The sequence below is a fragment of the Diadema antillarum genome, unplaced genomic scaffold, assembly GCF_040938485.1.
Source record: "Diadema antillarum isolate AM-2024a unplaced genomic scaffold, OU_Dant_1.0 seq00002269_RagTag, whole genome shotgun sequence".
Taxonomy (NCBI): Eukaryota; Metazoa; Echinodermata; class Echinoidea; order Diadematoida; family Diadematidae; genus Diadema; species Diadema antillarum.
The window spans coordinates 161,328-183,469 of NW_027272897.1; the positions used below are offsets into that span (position 1 = coordinate 161,328).

General features: G+C 39.5%; 1 protein-coding gene across 1 annotated transcript; it reads right to left on the reverse strand.

Moving 5' to 3' along the window:
* Positions 1–4,000: 4,000 nt before the first annotated feature.
* Positions 4,001–14,309, reverse strand: LOC139714422 (GPN-loop GTPase 3-like). Its single transcript, XM_071626131.1, has 9 exons — positions 14,222–14,309; positions 12,099–12,202; positions 10,368–10,476; positions 9,550–9,637; positions 8,674–8,753; positions 7,797–7,931; positions 6,923–7,028; positions 6,097–6,187; positions 4,001–4,381 (listed from the first exon to the last, which is right to left on the reverse strand). The coding sequence occupies exons 2-9, from the start codon at positions 12,144–12,146 to the stop codon at positions 4,208–4,210; spliced, it is 831 nt and encodes a 276-aa protein (XP_071482232.1). The 5' UTR covers positions 12,147–12,202; positions 14,222–14,309; the 3' UTR covers positions 4,001–4,207.
* Between the last annotated feature and the right edge of the window lie 7,833 nt (positions 14,310–22,142).

Genomic DNA, 22,142 nt, shown 5'->3' on the forward strand with positions numbered 1-22,142 from the left:
TATAGGAATGTAAAATAAAAGAAACGACTCGTCACCCACAGCATTATGTATCTTTGTCAGTCTGTGTGTGTATGTGTCTGTGTCTGTGTGTGTTGGGACAATCACATGATGAACAAAATTATAATACATGTACTTTAAAGTCCAGCATGCATCCTCTTTCTGACCTGTGCTTGAAAGGTTGTATCACACAATCTTTATTAGACGCTGGTAAGAACATACTGTAAAACATGATATATTCGCGGCATGAAATTTTCGCGAATTGGAGCTGACAGCTTGCGGCATGAAATTTTCGCGAATTGCCACTGGCGTTCAATGCATGTAGTGTAGACGAAAACTTTCGCGTGCATTTTAATTTCGCGAATTTTGGCGCTCGCGAAATTCGCGAAATTAAAATGCACGCGAAAATTTCTCGTTTTACAGTATCTAACGGAACAACGTTGGAGATCAAATGACATTCATTCCCAGTAAACGTGGATAAAAGTAGGGAAATCAAACACAACAGAAAAAGTTTAATTGAAACGAGACATAAGGTAGGAAAGCAGTGGGATTCTGGAATTTCAACATTTTCCACGTGAGGGTGATACTGGTAGAAACCAAACCTGTGAATGAGATGGGATAATGTCACCTAGTGTCTCTTGGTATTGGTTTGTATTCAGAAATACTGTATACACTGTACCTGTAAAAATCATGGTTTAGCAAATACCATTCCCTGTTGGAAAAACATGTATATCATTGCCATATGGTTTCAACACTACAGTACTGTACTTACTGTCATCAGATTAGCCTATGTAGTTACATGTACCACCAATACCACTGTTTCATGATAACTTCTGAAGTTTAAAATCCCTTACAGGGGCTGTACAGTACTGGTTGAGGTGGGGATTCATGTTTTTTTTTACATTCCTAAGTGAGATAATGCGAAACCCCTTACGAAATATGAAAGAGCATGTAATAGTAAGAATGATTCAAGGTTTATTTGATAAAAATTGGTTTTCAAATGGCTGAGATATCCCAAAAAGTGATAATAATAAAAGACTACAGGCCACAACTTTATTAGGATTTCTTTGTTTTACCTTGTTTTTGGACATCTCGGCCACTTCAAAACCGATTTTCATCAAAACTTTTGATACCCCTTAGAATTGCATGCTCTTTGACATCTCATAGAGTGGTCTCTGAATATCTCGCACAATTTTAAAAGCTAAATCCTCACCTCGACCGGAACTGTACACACCCTTTAAAGGGACTGTACAGTACTGGTTGAGGTAGGGATTCATGTTTTGAACATTCCTAAGTGAGATAATGAAAAGCCTCTTATGAAATATGAAAGAGCATGTAATTTTAAGAAGGATTCAATGTTTATTTGATGAAAATTGGTTTTCAAATGGCTGAGATATCCAAAAAAGTAATAATACAGTGTGTAATAAAAGGCGACAGGCCACGCCTTTATTAGGATCTCTTTGTTTCACCTTGTTTTTGGATATCCCAGCCATTTCAAAACCGATTTTCATCGAATAAACTTTTGATACCCCTTAGAACTGCATGCTTTTTGACATCTCATAGAGTGGTTTCTAAATATCTCACAAAACGTTAAAAGCTAAATCTACACCTCGACCAGAACTGTACACACCCTTTAAACTTCCTTAACTTGTGAAATTTCAAATCCCTTAAACTTCCTTAAGGTCCAATTATGATGAAACTTGCCCCATATTATGTTTGATTTTACTCTATTCGACAACAAATTTAAACACAGTGGAGTGTATTGTTATACACTAGCTAATCAGCAATATTTGGTGTTCATGCTTGTGTCTGTGTTGTGTGTGTGTGTTTGCCACTCCTGAAGTATACACTGATCAATTTCCAACCATAAAGGACCTATTTCTGGAGAGCACAATTAATGCACATACTTCGATCATTTAATCAATTTCAAAGATCCACTGTTTAAATGTGAACAGGGATGTCTTTCACACAAAAAAGACACAATCAATTCATTGCTTATACAGTGTACAGAATATGTACACACTTGCTGATAACAGACTTGTGCGTAACATACATATGTACTCATTCATCCGTGTTAAGGGTGAAACATAGTTTTTGTATGGCTGCAGAAACTGTCAATTTATGCTCTAAACTGACCACATACATGCATATTATGAGTGAAATACTGTCAAACACAATATTTATTTTCGCGGTATGAAATTTTTGCAAACCGGAGCCAACGGCCTTTTTTGCGGCATGAAATTTTCACGAGTTGCCTCTAACATTCACTGCATATAGTTTAGACAAGAACTTTCACATGCATTTTAATTTCGCGAATCTTGGTTCTAGCGAAATTTACAAAATTAAAATTAACGCAAACATTCCTCATTTTACAGTAACACTGTGATAACAGAATATCAGCTGGGTAAACGGACAGTGTTTAGCAATCTCAGAGCACCTCTGATCGTGGTTGCTACATAATTTTTCATCCCGAAGCAGTATGCATTGATTTCCACATGAGTGAATCACATGCAGCTTGTTGGGAAGCAGTACTGCTCGAGAAAGATTGATCATCATGTAACATATCTAATGGTACCATCTACTGAAGAGGGAGGCCCCTCCAAGAAATTAAGAGTTGTGTGCATGCGATCAAAACTGTTTCACACTTATGATTTCAAAATCCTCCAAAACGACTTATATTCTGGCAGATCATGTCAGCCACAAAAGTTTCTTGGTAGACCCTTTTGATTTCGATACAGTACCCGGTATATGGCAAGCAGATTCAAAATGGTGGAAGATAAATTTTGAGCCCTTCTTAGAACCAAGTTTTATTTTTAAACATCAGAGACTTGACACAGCATAAGATATCCAATCCTGCACAAGAATTTACACAATTTGCTTGAGTGAATAGAATCATGTTCATGGTAGCAGATGTATTTGACATCCAATTTATACTTGGACGGCTTTACTTAAGAGGAATTAAAAAAAAAGAACTTTTTAACTCCAGTCGATGAGATTAACAAGCTGAGTGAACATACAGTAGTAGGAGGCTGCCAAGACTTCACAAACATTTTAGAGCTAGAGCTGGGAAACCAGCAAATCAGGATGGACCTTTTCTCACTGTAAGCAAAGAACAGGTCAGACAATGTGATGTGTGAATATCATACTAGAGCTTCAAAATAGCGCCTCACGTGATATCTACAACATCAATGCACGCATCCAAAAGTCCTATATATTTGCAGGTTATTTCAGATTGGATATGAGACATTCACGATTTACAATTATCACTTTCAAAGATTTTGGTTGAGAACAATTCAACATATAACTTACGCAGTTATTGATTAAATGACTTTAATAAAATAAGGCGGTCAATCTTTGTTGAAAGTGACTGTGGCATGATCAGAATATAATGGATTATGAAATAAAATGAATTACATAGACTGTTATCGGTACTCTCATTTGGTAGTAGCATGATCATCTGTCCAGTTGGGGTACCTAACTTTAGGTGCATCGGTAGATAGATGTATTTTGTTACTTTCTTGGTAATGTTTATTTTCCAGTTTCCACTTTATCTACCCTGTCCCTTTCTGTCGCAGGCATAATTGCAGAAAATACAGAAACCTGCCCATTAACTTAGCATGAAATGTTTAGAATGCATTTCACTTAAGTATCATTTCTTGTCCCTGTTTTATAAGGAGTAAAAAAAAAAAAAGTCACTGTATCTCTGAAGCCGGTGACAACAACTGTTTAGCTGCAGCTATAAAAGTTGGGACAAATTGAAAAATACATGATTTTGTGACACTGAAACTCCATCTTCCCTTATTACATCACTCATGAACTGTGGCTGCAGGCCACAGTGGCAAACTTATTGGCAGAATCTCGCAGACTGATCACCTGTGATAGGCTGCGTAGGCCACCTCTACATCTTTCTTTACGCAGCGACTCTTGTTCTGACATAGTCACGATGGTGCACCATCAATATGCACAGAGTCCATGGGACTACAGCAAACTGGTGACTACAAGATCCCCCGTATCTCGCAGACCATCTCCTTCAAAAGCCAGAGCTATGATAGAGTGTGAAGCCATCAACATTCAGAGCCTTTTCAAAACCAGGTCTAGATCTACCAGTCCAGCTGACACAGGCGCACGCTTGAGTGCAGACACTTGGGACCTGACTTGGGACCTAGGACCTGACAGTCTAGGTAAGTTCTCGAGTTCTGTCCCTCAAGTTTCACCAGTCACCTCCGTCTCCATCCTCATCATCACCCTCCTCATCCCTTGGTATCCTGACATCCTGGTCCTCGTCGAACTGGAGGTTGCTGTCGATGCTGAAGAGGATGTCGCTCATTGAGTCTTCCTCTGACGGATCCAACGGCATGAATCTTACCAGGCTGTAGTCATCGATCTGGGTGGAAATCATTGGACATAGTGTTCAGATGTGGTTATAAGGCAGTGTGTCAGAGTACAGTGTCAAAATGCAGTGTCAGCGTCGAATGTAAGCCACGGTTTTTAAGACAAGGTGTTATTGAACGGTGTCAAGATGTAGTGTCAAATATATGTCTAGGTGTCAAAACACAGTGTAAAGAAAATGTGTTAAAGGGGAAATCAAGACCAGATAAAAATTAGCCCCCAAATAAAAAGTAAATCTATAAGTACAACAGTGAAAATTTGATTCAAATTGCATGCATATTAGCAAAATGTCACAATTAAAAAACTTTTGAATTTCATTTTGTTCTTTCTTTGCGCTTTTTCCATTTGCAGACCTGTTTATTCCCAATTAATCCCTTCCTCTAGTCCGAGTCTCTTTTATACAGCCCTTTTCTACCTAAACATACACGCACTTGGTTTTGTTGGTTTATACTTATTGTGCTTACTATGCCCTGCCTGCCTGCCTATCCACACACAGTGTACATTGTATACAATCTTCTTTCCCCCAGTTTTTTCATATGTATTTTATTTCATTTCTTTTATCAATATCTTTTTCATTATTGTTACTTCAATTATCATTATCATTACTGTGTGTATATATACTTTGATTTATTTGATTACTTCCTTTTGCTGCCTCCTCCTGGTACTCCTTTCAGGGTTCACTGTTTGCTCAGCCCCCCCCCCCCCTTCCCCTTGCTGTTGGCTTTTTCACTCTTTCCCTTTCTTTATCCCTCTGGTGTTCCTTATCTTCTTTGATGTTGCCTCCCTATTCATCCTTTTCCTACATTGGTTGCCCCCTTGATCCTCTTGATCACCACTGACCCTCCTCTGCCTTTTGTCTGTCCACTCTCCTCTGCCCTTTGTCTGTCCACCCTCCTGCTCTAATCCCCCTCTCTTTACCTGTTGGGCTCCTTGCCCACGAACTCCCACCCTCTCCTTTGTTTTCTTTGTTCTGTGTACCCAGCCTGTACCTGTCTGTTCTTGTGTGAAGTCCTTATATGTGATTGCTTTCCCTGCTTGTTTGTCATTTTGCCTCTGACGAAGATTCTGCTAGGATCGTAAGCTCAGGCCCCTTTTGACTCCAATTAAAAAACTTTCTTAATTTTCATCGATTTTGATCAAATTTTCACTGCTTCGCTCATAAAATGATGTTTTTTCTTATCAGACTAACCTTCATCTGGTCTGGACTTTGCCTGTAGGGCATGGTGCCAGGACACAATGTGAATACATGATGTCAATTTGTGTGTCAAGGTGTCAAGACAGAGTCATGATGGCAATGCGTTAAGTTGATGCACCACAGCAACATGAAGACAAAGTATTCATGCAAATGGCCTATGCTTCGCTTCAAAGAATGGAAGCTATGTAACCTCATCTTTGCTCATCTGCACAAAATTGTACAAGCTGCCCTCTTTCCTGTCAGAACACTCATAAAAATTGACAAGAAATTTTTAAATCTTTCAATCACTTCACAGGCTTCCAAATTATCTGACATACACATTATTCTACTTTAAACTTACAAATGTAATGGAGATTATGCATCACAAGAATCCCACAACTATACTCTAACTACTTTTCAAACAACTACATTAAAATAAAGTAATCTCTTTCCTAACAAACATCAAAACAGATTTTATGTATCATCCCTCACTTACCAAAAAGACTGACTCTGACAAACAGCAGTTAAATACATACCAAGTTTGCAATGGACATGTTGAGTTTCTGGAATTTTTCTGACATGTGCTCCTCTTCCATCACTAGCTCCTTGGGGTCAGGATCTAGAAACCTATGTAACAATTAAAAATAAAATGAGACAAAAGGTTGCCAAGGCAACTGAAAGAGTACATCTAAATTGCATGCAAGTGCAAAATCTAGGTAAATGGGAGTAAACTGAGTAATACTAATGGAGTCAATCTGACATAGGCCAAATATGTTCATGACAAAAAAGACCACAATGCTAGTTTGTCACTTCGACACAACTTTGAAATTACTTCTGAGCACATTGCAGATTATTTTATCTGACTCAGGGTTCATCTAATAGGGGATTCACACACACAGAACACAATGTAGCTCTAATTCTGGCAAAGGACATACCAATATCTTCATATCTTGTTCAGTAAAGGTGCATATGTCAAAACCTAGTGTAGACTACCATCTACATACCTCTCATGAGTAATTCTGGATGTAAATGGAATATATTTGTATTCTCCTAGATGGAAATAACATGCAAATGTGCTCTTGACTGTTTCTTCACTCATTTTGCCATTCGTGTAGTTTTTTCTTTTCTGTTTTTTTTTTTTCAGAACGCAGCTTGGAATCAATATGTATCTTTGTATTTGTCCTTGCCTGTGTTGTGAAAGGAATTCATCACAAAAACTATCAGATACAAACACATCATTGTGTATGTCTGCATCTGTTCATACCTGTGATGTTAAAGGAATTCATCACAAAAATCAGACTTCTTGTCATTATCTTAAATGCATTCAAGGGACAAGGGATGGGAATAAACAAATAAAAATACCTTTCTATATTCTTTTTGGATGCAGCATTGAGGAGGTCCATCTTGCTCATGATGTTGATGTGAGGAATCTCCAGATTGACCATGGTGGAGAGAGCCGACAGCATCCCTACACACAAATGGAACAGTCCGTATTATTTGTACATGTATTATCAATGACTCACTGCTAATATGAGTTTTGAACAGACAGGGAAAGAGAAAGGAAGGCCAAATAAATGAGCATTAATTAACTTGTAAAGAATGAAATTTCCTGGAGAAAGAAAAGTAGCTTTTTTTTTTTTTTTTTTTTGCAAAAAGTTCTTCTAGCTCACACACAAATACTTTTCCAGTTTCATCCTATTTCACACTCAAAGATACATAAGGGCCAATGGGGCATCTTGCAGTCTTGAAGCTTGCCCAGTGAACTACTTTTTCTTCTTCTTATAATACAAGGACATAATATGATACAGAATACTGAGTCACCTTGGATAAACCGCACACATGGTCCAGCATTTTTCAAAAACTTCCCTGAAAATGCATGAAACTGTCCACTTCCCTGAGTTTTTACCTTACTCTGCTCTTTGCAAGAAGTACAGAGGGACTTTAATCACGCACAGGACTGGTTGTGACTCTCCCACATGTATGACTTCATACTTCGCCCTATCTCGGGGACAATGCACTTTGCCTACAAACACAAGAAACTGCTTGATGGCATACACTAGAACATCACAGGGGTTTGAACCATAGACATCTTCACTGGAAAACTAGACATGCCACTGACTTTACAGCTAGCCTGGCTGCCTTGCAGGGCTAAAACTAAGCATTTTTTCGCTGGAAGGTGTGATGAAATAAAAGCAATCATGTAGGTTATTGAGAATTATTGATTGCCAACACTGACCTGAAAAGAACTTGGCGGTGTCCACCATAAACTGGGCATCAATGAGGAAGACACCACAGATGCGGAAGTCCCAGGAGCGAAGAGTGTCAACCAGCTGCCTCATGACTGGAATGTGAGTGTAGAGCTCGATCTGACCTGAAAGGTTCAATGAGAAATACATGAGTACATCTCCTTTTTTTTAACCCTTTCTGTGCCAACAAGTTAAAAGTGTAAAAATTTCATGCACATATCTAAGGACAGGAGATAAAAGTGAAACACAGAGGGTTAAGTGATGAAAGAACACTTGAAATAATTCATTCCTGTGATCAAACTTTCAGTATTCTAGAATCAGATTGCATGGAGGAAATGCCAAGAAAAACTTGCATCTTTCTTGCTCTGCATTTTTCGCCATTGTTGTTCATATCTTACCTTACTTCTAATGGAAAGATTCAGTCAGTGCTAATGTACGCATGTCTATGGTTTAGAAGCCAAAAGATAATCTCGAAAATTTAAGAAGTAACATCATCTTGTAAAATATCCAGCAAATTTCCAGCAATATTGTTGATGCATTTACTACAGTGACGTAACAGTTATTTGTATCTCTGTTGATAATTTACCTGTATCTCTTTTACAATGTTATTCTGTTCATCGCATTGTGGTACTGATTTCATGATGACTGTGTATATGAGCGTTTCTTGTATTTCTTATTATTTGTTTGTTGGAAGTGAAATAAATCAACTTGAACTTGAACTTGAACTACAATACAGTTTATTGGTTTCTACAGATCTGTAATCTCTGTCATATCCCAAAACTGAAAAAAAAACCACACACACATACATACAAACAGATGTAGCTTCAAAAGAAAGTAGAAGCTGGAAGGAGAAATCAATCTCTCTACCTGGGCAGTCAATGATAATGTAATCGCCATCAACTTCTCCGAGTTGTTCCTGCAGCCAGTCAAAGTTTTGGGCAAAGTATCTACAAGAGATTAAAATGAGCACCATGTCAAAATACACACAGCATTCTGTGCGATTGATTTTTCATTGACAAATCATCATGTCGAGCAGAATTACAACATACACATTTATGTCAACTCACTCATTAAGACAGGGCATATTTCATGCCATTATGATCAACATTAGTACTCCTGCCAAGGGAGGAGGTTATGTTTCATCAGCATTGGTTTGTTTGTTGGTTGTTTTTTTTTTATCTGAGTGCAAAATAACTCAAAAAAGTTGTCAACGAATTTAGATGAAACTTACAAAAAGATTGAGAATGACACAAGGAACAGATGTTTAAATTTTGTTAGTGTTCAAGGAATTTTTATGGATTTTATGAAGGATTTTCGATATTTTGGCAGGTAGGGTCGATGAACTTGAGGTTTGCATACATGCACTCATATGTTCTAGTTTCTGCTACAGCGAGGTACAAAGCACAGCTGGAAGTTGATAACGTTGCAAAAGGTTTTGATACTGGGAAATCGGGCGATTTTTAGTAAGCACATGTATGGATGGAAATCACTGATCTCTATGGAAGAACAAGATCAGTGGTGAAAACGAGCTGCTCAGTGGAGGTCTGCACTCGCAAAGTGCTTCTCTAGTTGTTTCTAACATTACTAACCACCATTATCAAACATTTTGCAACTCCATTTCCTGTATGACAATTTTCTCAATTAACTCCTACTGTCCTACACTCATGAAATCAAGTTGAATATACAAACACTATATTGGCCTCTGCAATGCAAGCAATGATGGTGAGATTTTTGAACACTTACTCCATGCAAAATATGAGTCCCCCATTGGGTCCCAGCCTTAGACTCTCATCCTCCATGACATCACCAACTTCAATCAATTCCCGGATATCTGAAAATAATGCAAAACCAGCTTCAGGGGTTGTAGCACGGAAAGCAATAATACTTCACATCCATTATAGTGTGTGGGGAAGAGGTGTGTGGGTGGTGGTGGTGGTTGGGGGGGGGGGGTACATTAATATAACATGTAAAAAAAAACCAAATGATTTTCATTGATCTTTCATCCAGAGGCCTTTAAAAACAAGAAGATTTTCTGGCCAATCAAAATGCAGATTCTAAAACCCACAACAATAAAAATGGATTCTTTACACGTTGCAAAGTCTGAAATCGTGAAAATTTACTGTATCAAATAAATCATACTTATTTGGACATGGAGGCTTAATTTTGCCGGCTTCTTATGATTGATCAGCATTAGCCATATACATAACCAGTGATGATTGTGAATTTCACAATATGAGAAAGCAGTGAGCAATGCTATTTGAAATGAAATGGGATTTACTTAAAATTGCACTAAAACTGCCTGAATTAGAGCATTTATGCATCACTCAAACACTCCATTCCAAGACGAACAAAAATTGCTCACAAATATCTAAAACTCAGTTTGCACATCACCTCACTATTGTGTTCACCCTTTGTGTGTTTTAAGTGTTGACTGGCACTGAAAACCCCATGGCATTGTGTACACTGTCTAAAGTCTGTGGCACAGATTTAAAGGATTAACAGAGATAAGCAAGTCATAGAAAATGATCTTGTGTCCAGATAAAGATTTGAACTAGAATTACCAGCAACTGGCTGATAGTCAAAGAACTCTGCTGCCGGATCCAAGTTCACAACATGGGCCTGTCTCCCGATGGTCTCACAATGTTTCTGGACATTGCTGCAGTAAGTAGACTAAAGTGGAACAAAAAACGCAAGAAAGCATATGGTTAACTTAGCTCTCTTTCATTACCAGTGGCAATCTGGATCTCATTTCACTAAAAAAAAAAAGTGTTGTTATAGCACCTCTTACTAGAATGGCAACTTCTCATAGCAACAGCCAATCAGGAAGCAGGGTTCATGCTATTACCATGACACTTGCCATTGCAGCAAGAGTTCAGCTAATATAGCAACTTTATATGAGATAGGGCCCTCTTTGCATACATTTGTCCACATCAAGTACTGTCTTTTCTTTTTAGATGCATCATGGGGTTCCATAAGAGTTGATACTAACGCTAATTGCAGACTCCTGTATGGGATTTGTGGGAAAAAGCCATACAGAAAACAGTTTTATAAGTATAATGTCCTCATGGAAGTCAACCAAAGTGGAAAGGGACTGAGGTCACATGTTGGGTACCTGATTTTACAAAGTGCCCAATTAATTCAACTTCTCATGTCAGGGCTACAAATACAAGAACCATATTTCTAACGGTCAGCTTTAGTGTGGATAGGCTGCTAGAAACACATAGGCCTGTACTTATCACTTTCAACCGTTCACAATATTCACTATCAAAAGGCCCTACTTATGTAATTATACAGTACAGTCAAACCTGCCTTAGCGGTCATCTCTCTATAGCGGCCACTGAAAAATCCCCCCGAGAGAAAAGCCATGTTAAAGTTCCTGTGTGTAGCGGCCACCTGTCTAACGCGGCCAGCAGCCACAAATTTTGTTTCCCGCGGTAGATTTTGACCTGTTTATAGCAGCCATAAACCTGATGGAGCCGTAGCCGAGCCGATAATTCAGCATGTTTTTCTGCTTTTTAGCCGTGCCAGTCATTTCTGGGCAACGTTCAGTGATCGCCACCGTTGCATTCATCACTTATTCAGTCACAATAATGCACTAGTGTTAAGCTTTCTTCATGACTGTTCACATGCTACATGTACTGTGCAAAAATTTCATAAACACCAGCATTATTCTATGCATGATACACACGTGCATACGTACACACATACATGACGTACATGTATATGTATACAACGATGATACATGTACATGTAGGCAATGCACACAAAGTTGGACTACCTGTCTATAGCGGCCACCTGTCTATAACCGCCACTTTTTCCGTATCCCTTGGGTGGCTTCTATAGACAGGTTTGACTGTATTATAATAAAACATCCAGAACCAATAGGGGGGGATCATTTGATGCTCATTATATGCTGTAATTTCAAGTGAGATCGGGTACCACTGGTAAATATGAGTCACAATGCTCTGACACATTGAAGCTAATCTATCACTCCCTAGTATCGGTACTTGCAATTTGGACAATTTATTACACGTAATAGACGTCTGACTTCGCCCATCGTTACCTCTGTCAAATAGGTCACTGAATTGTAAAGCGCCTTGAGCATTTAACCAAAGTGGAGAACGGCGCTATAGAAATTGTATGTATTATTATTATTATTAATTGGCACTATTCTGTGATGTCACTTCTTCCCAAATCGACCACTAATTTTAGATTAAACTAAAGGCTTTTTAGTATCATTGTTTTCCAACTTTTAATATTACAGCGGCATGTATGCACTGCAGATAACTCACCTTGCCACTCCCTGCAGGTCCCATGACTATCTGAGCATACCGAGGCATCCTGATTCCACACTCTTGATCACACCTGTCTCTGTATTCAGAGGGGCCTTGATAGTCTGGTGCGAGATGTGTGAAATGATGTTTGAAAAGCTTTTAGATGTGAACCACATAAGAAAACATGTACAATATAGCCTCCATTTTGCTTAGAATTTGGTGAAAATTAAAAACTCTACAATGAGAATACACTGGAAGTACTACTTTCATTGTATTCCATTGCTTGTATTCTCTACAATGTAAATACAGCTACTGGTAGTTTACTGCCGATGGTTATTTAGACGTTCCACCGGTACTCACTTTTCCCTAAATTGATATTGATTCAGTTATCACTTTCTTCAGCTGTCTTCAATAAAATTTACCTGTAAATATGTCTCATCATTGAAATGTAAGTTTATTATTTAGTTTAAACTCAATGCTGTCAACAAAAAAGTAAACAGTCTTTGTGAGTCTAAATAATCAAGTTAAACTTCAAACTTTTGGAACTAAAATAGCTGGCCTAGAACCCCAAATTGCAGGCTAAAGCAAGTAAAGTTATGAAGTATCAATAATTGCAGCATGCAGTCTCATAGTCATGCTTACATACAGTCATGACTCATAGATGTAGGCTCAGATCACAGTCATGAAGTCCCACAGAGACACAAATGTCAGAATAGACACACTATAGCTAATTCAAAAGGAAACCAAAACTCAAAGAGCAATGTGGATTGAGTGAAAGCAGCAACATTGCATTAGTAGACACATAGGTAAAAGTTTAGAGGAAAATCAGACAATCGGTGCAAAAGTCATTAATCTGTAAAGTTTTGCTGTTGTAATGACTGGATAAGGAGACTACTAGACTTCATGATGTCATGTGTGAACAACAATATACAGAAAATATTACAGAGAATTCCACAAAAATTGATTTTTCATAAAAGTTACACATTCCATCAACTTGATAGTGACATAGATAATTCTACGTCAAGGATCGTAATTATTCCCCCACCCCGCTTTCTAAAAGCGGTCGATAGTGAAGTGCTCTTTCTTTACGCTAGTAGAAAAGTAAAAGCACATTGAATTTTCTTTGCATTTTCTTTATACTGCTGTCTACACATGGATGAGTTCATGATGTCATAAACTCAAAAAGTAGGGATTCTAACGTTAGTCTCCTCATCATTCAGAGGTTCCAACATCAAAACTTTTAAAATTCCTAACTTTAGTTTTGTATTGATTGTCTGATTTTCCTCAAACTTTCACTGATGTGCTCTATTATAGTAATGATGTTGCTGCTTTGACTCAATCCACATTTCTCATTGAGACTTTAGATTTTGGTTTCCTTTCAAGCTTAATTGACATGATTGAGTGTGAGTATGTTGATGATAATGACGTAGTGTGTTGACATGCCATGCCACATACTGTAAAAGTGGTTTCTTCGCGGTGGTTTTATTTTCACACTTTTCGCACTTTGAGGTTGAACCGCGAATTTAAGTTTAACATCACGCGAAAATGTTTTGAACTCGCCGCTTGTTATAACGCTATTGCGCACATCACATGCACACACGAAGATTCCGCGCATAGACATTGAATGTATTGATGGTCAACACACACACAGCGATACCGCGCAATGTAGGTACAACTTACAAGAGAATCGACAGGATTTCACTCTCACCAGTCTCAGGTATTAAGCCTGCCTTTAATTCTATCTTTAATTTCCATTTTCTATTTAATAAATCAATAAAAGAATAATTGGATAATAGTTTGGGTTTTCATGTGCAAAATAAAACAGTTTTTGCCAACCGCGAATTTAAACACACACGAAAAAGTCGGCACCGATGGAAACCGCGGAAAGTATCTGTAGGCCTACGCGAAAGAAACCACTTTTACCATGTTTACAGTAGGCCTACCTACACTACACATGGTCATGGATGCAATTGATGGGAATTCATAAAATTACCCACGTCAGATTACATATATGGGACTACTCTAAACACATTGCCCCGAACTGTGACTCACAGACAATACGTTGTCGATCTTATTAGGAACTAAGGGAACATAGATAATTTCAGTTGCTTTAATAGATAGTTACAAATACTTGAGTTTACCTTATCAAAAGAATAATCTTGATATAACCAATGTAGATTCCCTTTTCTTGAAGTTTGGCGACGATAATATTCGAAGTTCTAGTACTAGAGAGTAGTAGTAGCACCGAACTAAAACATAGTAGTAGTAGTCACAGTACAGAGAAGTAGCGTATGAGGGCGCTATTTTTTTATTTTTTGATCTTTTTTTGACTGCAGTTTTTTTTGTCACTCGTCGTGACAAGTTCTGTGAGTGCAATAACAAAAAAACAAACAAACAAACAAACAAACCCCAAAACAAAACAAAATGAAACAAAAGATACCAACTTTAATGATGGAAATTGGGTACGATTTTCAGAGACTCCAACTCTCCCGTTTTCGACGGGAGATCTCCCGCCGAAAACCCATTTTTGCAAAATCTCCCGTTCTCCCGTTTGAGATTTAATTTCTCCCGCCCTGGCTCTTTGTCTCCCGTTGGAAAGGATTTCTTACATATTTCTATCGTATGTTGAAAAAATAAGCCTTAGATAGCACCAGAGAGCATCTAGAACCCTGGGAATTTCGCGCTTCGCACACATCAACTTTGAGTCTCCCGTTTGCTCGGGGTTTCAGGCGGGAGAATCTCCAGATCAGAAGGTACTTTGGGTTGGAGTCTCTGGATTTTGATCCCCTGCCACGGGCTTTTCAAAGGGGAGCAATCAAAATTATCCCCCCCCCCCCCTCCCCCTGCACAGGTTTTCGGAAGGGAATTGCTCGCTAGACATACCCCCAAGAAAGATTGCCAACCCCGGTGAAGTGTACAGAGAAAAGAAGGCCAGCTCGGTATGCTTTGCAGCGAAATAGGGGAAAATTCGTCAAGAAGTCGCAATACTGTACCCCTAATTCTGATTTTTTTTTTCGGGGTTTGAAACTAACCTCATTCGGGACCCTATACTTCAGGATTGTTGGGGATACGATTTGAAAACTATATACTTCTTTACAGACCCTACTCCCTTCAGGATTGTTGGGGATACGATTTGAAAACTATATACCCCAGTTTAATCAGAGATTTGTCAGAAAAATGCACTGAAAAATAACTCACTTTCCAACGATTTTTCTCCCAAAATGAGCCCCTGAAACATGCTCTTTTCCCGAGAAACCGGGCTGGAACGCGCATGCAGTACAATTAAAAGTAATGATCACTTGAGTGGGGAGAGGGGTAAGATGTCTGTGTTGTGTCTTTTCGTCGAATTACAGAGATGAATGATGCGATCATTATTATGTCTACTACCATGAATGGTGTTATGTTTTCACTTGGTTTCTTTTATTTGTGACTAGTATACAGAAGTAAAAATATGTTCTCCCATTCAGTTGCAAAATGTAACTTATATATTCTAGGTATACAAAATAATCATTAGCATCAGTGAAGCTTATAGGCCTAGTATGAATTACTTTTTTTTTCCTAAAAAGGGGGCAGGCCGGGGACACTCCGTGGGGTTCATTTTGATGAAACACATGATAGGGTTATTGGACACTGTCATGCTGCACAACATTGTTTAGCTATAAAGTTAATGCTTCATTTCCAGTTTCTTGTATTGAATAGTATATTTACACATGATTTCTGGGGTCTTTTTTATGTAATATGACATTCTTTACGTCATTGCATTTACTTATCCCTATGATTATGATGACTTCTGTCATAGAAAATGGTTGAACGACTTTCTTCATTATTCACATTGATGATGCACGGAAGTATAGTTTATATGCAGGCGGTCTCTATAGGTGGAAAGCCTCAGGTTTTGTCCTCGAGGAACGGGTAGATCCTTCAATAAGGGATGAACACAGGATTAAATCCTCTGACAATCGGCGAAATTCCGCACCTTATGAGACAATGAGACACCATCGAAGACCGCGTGGCGGCTCATATACACTCTGGCTAAATTCTTGTAACAAACACGACCACTGGACAATTTCACTTATCTCCGGGAATGAATGACCCATTGAGGGATGTTAATCTAAGAAGCCGACAATAAAGAAGAAGAAGAAGAAGAAAAAAAGAGAACTGAATCCAATGAGATGGATACTGTTGTTCACGTGAGAGTCCATACACGTTAGAATCAACCAGCATAACACTATGGGCACCAGGCTTTCTGTCACCACTAATATCGGCGATTCGTTATTCACTTGTTGTTGTTGTTGTTATTGTTGTTGTTATCATTATTGTTGTTGTCGTTGTTGTTGAAGATGATCGGGATGTTTAAATTGGCGTCTTTTAAAGATGATCATCGTTAAATATGTATCTTTTTCGTATCTATTTCGAGTGCATCAATACTGTATTCGGTTTGGTTCGGTTGACAACACTAATTCCAGTTTTCGGTTTACCTGTTGATCGAGTAAAAAAGTGTGAAAGTGCACAAACTTAAATTTGTTTATTTTTCTTTTTTTTCCTCAGAGATATCAATAAAGCCAACTCCTCATGAAACCTTTCGGCCGTAATGATTTTGGACTATACTCTGCACAAAAGGGACACCCTGAAACTCGTAGAAATAATGCACTTCATAATAATCACAGAGCTCTGCATGACCGACATGAAACTCTCAGTGCAGGATCCGGGGGTGGGGGTGGGGACCGCACCGGGTATCCACCACCCCTTTATTTTTGGTTAAAACAAAATAAATAAAAAGAAAATATGAGGGGAGGGGTGCGTGCGCCCCCTTTAATTTTGTAACGGTGCCCCCTCTTTATAATATACGGAATTCCTGGATCCGCCCCTGGATTTAATAGGGAACTCCGCTTCAATGCGGCTTATCGGTAACCTATACTGCTGCCACCCTCCAAGCAGGGAGGTGGAAAGAGACATTTTCCACCTCCCTGCTTCAAGAGTTTCCGTGTGTCAACTTTTGACAGCAGGATTCTGAAATATCTTGCCAATATACAAGTAGGCCGGCGGAGCGTTTTCAAAAGTATGGGGGCCCACTTCCGGGTTTCATGAGCTAACAAGCAAAAAAAAAAAAAAAAAAAAAGAAACGTACCTTATATATACCGCTCTCACACTTCAAGATCTCCGCTCTATTTAGTGCCACTTACGTACTTCCGGGTGAAGAAAAAAAATGTGTGGGGGCCCAAAGTGATGACCTGTATTCCATTGCAAATGGCGCACAAAAAGTGTGGGGGCCCGAGCCCCCACGGCCCCACGTTTCCGCCGGCCATTTACGGGCTATACATCTCCGAACCACAGAGGAATCGAACTTCAATCTCTCGTTGAGCGGTTACGGGGTCTAGCAAACGATATGGTCGACCCTGTATACCTACACCAGTATCTCAAAATATAGTCCATGGGCGTCACCAGGGGGGGTGCGTTGGGTGCGAACGCACCCCCCTTCAGATCAAAAAAAAAAAAAAAAAAAAAAAATCAGTCTACGAGCGACCTCAACGCCGGACACTAAATAAATATTCTTTTCTATCTTTTTTATATTTTACACCAGGGACAAAAAAAGAAAAAAAAATCGTCGGCAAAAACAATTCGCACCCATGGTTCTGGCAGCACTGATTTTATACATAATATCTACTAGTATTCTACAGTGTTTGAAAGAAAACAAAAATGTTGCCCCTATAAAAATATTGGAAGGCAAGCACACCATTTGCCCCACCCCACATAATCATAATTCCCGCGATGAAAAGATTTTCTTGTTTTTTTGTTAGAATTCAAGAAATCTGTCCAATTATTTCACCCGAAAGCAGTGGCGTAACTACGGGGGGGGGGGGGGGGGGGGGGGGGTGCGCCCCCTCCCAATCCGCTGGTAAAAAAAAAAAAAGACTTACCGAAATAGTATAATGCAAGTGTTAGTAAACTGCTTTTGAATGAAAGGATGATCAAGAGATAAGATATTTTTCTATGATTTCTTTTAACCATAATTGAATAGGTATATAATGTGAAACATTGTTCAAAAAGCCCGGACCCGACAAAAGATTGTGATTCAGCGTGATTCCTGGTTGGCATTCTACATATAAGCAGGATGTGCGCAGTGTACTCAGTACATCCGAACGAAGAGTCGCTACAATGTTGCGCAATGTGATGTAGAATGTACACCTGTGTACCTTACGCTTCGTTTTTATTATTAAAGCTAGATCATTGATTTTGCAGTGTTGCTTTACATACTAGTCTATATAAAAATGTCTTGCATTGCCAATAAAAAGACTTGACCTGGGCTAATTCCTAACTTTTCCATGTATATAATACACACACACAGTCACAAACAAACACGCACAATTAGTTTAGGGATGCTCTAAAGTGCAGAGTTTGGACATCCTTCCCCCGCTTGGTCACTTCGACGCCACCTCGCTGGTCATCACCTCCCCCAGTCATGAACATAAACCCACACCTTTGACTATCAGTGGCGGATCCAGGGGAGGGGGGCACCGGGCGTCCCCCTCCCCTTTAATTTCCAAAGAGAAAAAAAAAATAATATAGCTTCAAACGGCAGTTTTCGGACAGTAAAATGTCAAAATTTTCAAGCTCGCTCGCTCCGCTCGCTCGCATTTAGTCGTAATGCCATTTTCCTGAAGTTGCTGCCAGTAATTGCCCGCACTTGCGCCTGGTGCGCCCCCCCCCCCCTTAATTTCCCAGGCGAAAAAATATAGCTACAAACGGCAGTTTTGTGGACTGTAAAATGTCAAATTTTTCAAGCTCGCTCGCTTTTGATCTTTATGCCATTCTTCTGATGTTACTGCCAGTAATTGTCAGCAGTTGCGCCCGGTGCGCCCACCCCCCCCCCTTAATTTCAAAAGCGAAAAAATATAGCTATAAACGGCAGGTTTTTTTTACTGTAAAATTTCAAAATTTTCAAGCTCGCTCGCTCGCATTTAAATTCTCCTGATATTGCTGCCAGTAATTGTCAGCAGTTGCGCCCGGTGCGCCCCCTTAATTTCGAAAGCAAAAAAGCTATAGCTTCAAATGGCAGTTTTTGGACTGTAAGATGTCAAAATTTTCAAGCTCGCACGCTTTTGATCTTTATGCCATTCTTCTGATGTTACTGCCAGTAATTGTCAGCAGTTGGCCCCGGTGCGCCCCCCCCCCTTAATTTCCAAAGCGAAAAAATATAGCTACAAACGGCAGTATTTTTTTACTGTAAAATGTCAAAATTTTCAAGCTCGCTCTCTTCGCTCGCTCGCATTGAATCGTGATGCAATTCACCTGATGTTGCTGCCAGTAATTGCCTGCAGTTGCGCCCGGTGCGCCCCCCCCCCTCCTTAATTTACAAAGCGAAAAAATATGGCTAAGAACGGCAGTTTTTGGACTGTAAAATGTAAAATTTTCAAGCTCGCTCTCTTCGCTCGCTCGCATTTAATCGTTATGCAATTCACCTGATGTTGCTGCCAGTAATTGCCTGCAGTTGCGCCCGGTGCGCCCCCCCCCCCCCTCCTTAATTTCCAAAGCGAAAAAATATGGCTAAGAACGGCAGTTTTTGGACGGTAAAATGTAAAATTTTCAAGCTCGCTCGTTCCGCTCGCTCGAATGTAATCATTATGCTCACCTGATATTGCTGCTGCCAGTATTTGCCAGCAGTTCCGCCCGATGCGCCCCCCTTAAATTCTAAAGCGAAGAAATATAGCTTAGTTGTTTTTTTTTAATGTAAAATGTCAACATTTTCAAGCTCGCTCGATCGCTCGCTCGCATTTAATTGTTATGCAATTCTCCTGATGTTGCTGCCAGTAATTGCCGGCAGTTGCGCCCGGTGCGCCCCCCCCCCCCCCTCCTTTACTTCCAAAGCGAAAAAATATGGCTCCAAATGGCAGTTTTGGGACTGTAAAATGTCAAAATTTTCAAGCTCGCTCTCTTCGCTCGCTCGCATTTACTGTTATGCCATTCACCTGATGTTGCTGCCAGTAATTGCCAGCAGTTGCGCCCGGTGCGCCCCCCCCCCTTAATTTCCAAAGCAAAAAAAATATGGCTACTAAACGGCAATTTTGGGACTGTAAAATGTCCAAATTTTCAAGCTCGCTCGCATTTAATTGTTATGCAATTCTCCTGATGTTGCTGCCAGTGGATTGCCGGCAGTTGCGCCCGGTGCGCCCCTCCTTTATTTCCAAAGCGAAAAAAATATGGCTCCAAATGGCAGTTTTGGGACTGTAAAATGTCAAAATTTCCGAGCTCGCTCTCTTCGCTAGCTCGCATGTAATTATTATGCCATTCACCTGATGTTGCTGCCAGTAATTGCCAGCAGATGCGCCCGGTGCGCCCCCCTTAATTCACAAAGCAAAAAAATATGGCTACAAACGGCAGTTTCTGGACTGTAAAATGTCAAAATTTTCAAGCTCGCTCGCTCCGCTCGCTCGCATGTAGTCGTTATGCCATTCTCCTGATATCGCTGCCAGTAATTTGTCGTTTCACACCGTCATTCCATAATCCATTTATAGGGGGTACAACCCCTTTCCGGCACTTCCACCCCCCCCCCCCTTGCTCGCTCCCTCCCTCGCTACGCCGGTGCCCTTTCCCCGCTTGGTTTCCCTCAAAAAACAGTAAAAGTCTTCGGATTGAGAGCTTCCTATATTCCAAATGTCTGTCCAAAAAATCTCGTAAACATTTAGTGTCAAAACGCACCCCCCTTGAAAAAAAGCTGGTGACGCCCCTGTAGTCTCAGAATATTTTGCGATCGTTTCCTTTTATTACATCACTGATTCACCCACTTCTCATAATGTCAGTCCCATCGTTATGCATATAACCTTGATAATAGAAACGAATTTCATTGGGTGAACAGAAAACAGTCAGCGTGTGTGATTTATTCTGTCGTCAAAGTTATGGAAAAAAAAAAACCCTGTTATGTTTAAAAAAAAGATCTGAAAAGAAAGATTAAGTTCTTTGACACAGTCATGCAGGAGGTTCGATTTTTCTCTCTTTTTCCTTTTCTCTTATTGGCCACAGACGTGTTAAAAGTTGGTCCCTGATGTATATAATGATGATACACAGGCTTGATAATAAACTAAAATCAAATCGAATCGTGCCATGCAATCTGATAAGTTTTGCAAGATACTGATTATGACATGCGGTCGGTCAACGTGCTAGGGTAGAATGCTGATAGTTGTGCATGAACTTTATCCCCAAAGTTTGTTTCAATTTCGCTACGCCAATGCAAGCTTTTGTCGTGTCTAGTAATTTGTCACAGTGTTGAGAATCTGTTAATTCATTCATGATTGGCTATTATTTTTCTACACTCGGTTGGACCAGCGAGGAAGGATCTGATGGAGAGACACTCCCATCACCTCCCTTGTTGGATTGACAGTATTATTGTTTGTGCAGTGCACGGGTTTTCAAGGGATTGGAAGACCTTTCTGAGAACGCGATACTGACCTCTATAATCATGTAATTGTTTTATCATCAGACAGAGATCTTCACAGTTGATCATACTCCAAGTCTTGTGAAGAGTTGTAATGCTATATAATCATACGCTCAAAGGCGTTCCGACTCATACAATATCAAGGACGTCCATATTAGGCCTATATCTTTGAATATACCAATCCATTTACATGCTAAACAATCTTTCTAAACTATCATTATAGATGAACCATTGAGCTATGAGATAAGAGTTGTAGCTCCATGAATAATCACTGCACATAAAGTTAGTATTTGTATAGGTATTTGATATCAAGTTGGTATCACCCTCCTCCACCCCACCCCCATGGAAAGAATCTCGAAAGTCGTATAGGTTTTATTGGGTGTGTGTGTTCGAGTGCTAACATAAAATTTATTCTACTTGTCACGCCCGTGATGGAATCATAAGAAAATTGTTATTTTTTTATATAGATTTTTAAAAAGATTTTTGTTGAAAATTCTGTAATCTTTCTGATTTGCTTGAATAAAACAAAACCTATTTATCCCATTATATATGCACTAGTGTCCTATAAGCGCCGATCGAGGAAACGGGCCCCCATTTGCTCTGCAGCGAGCCAAATCCTCTCCCGGCCCTCA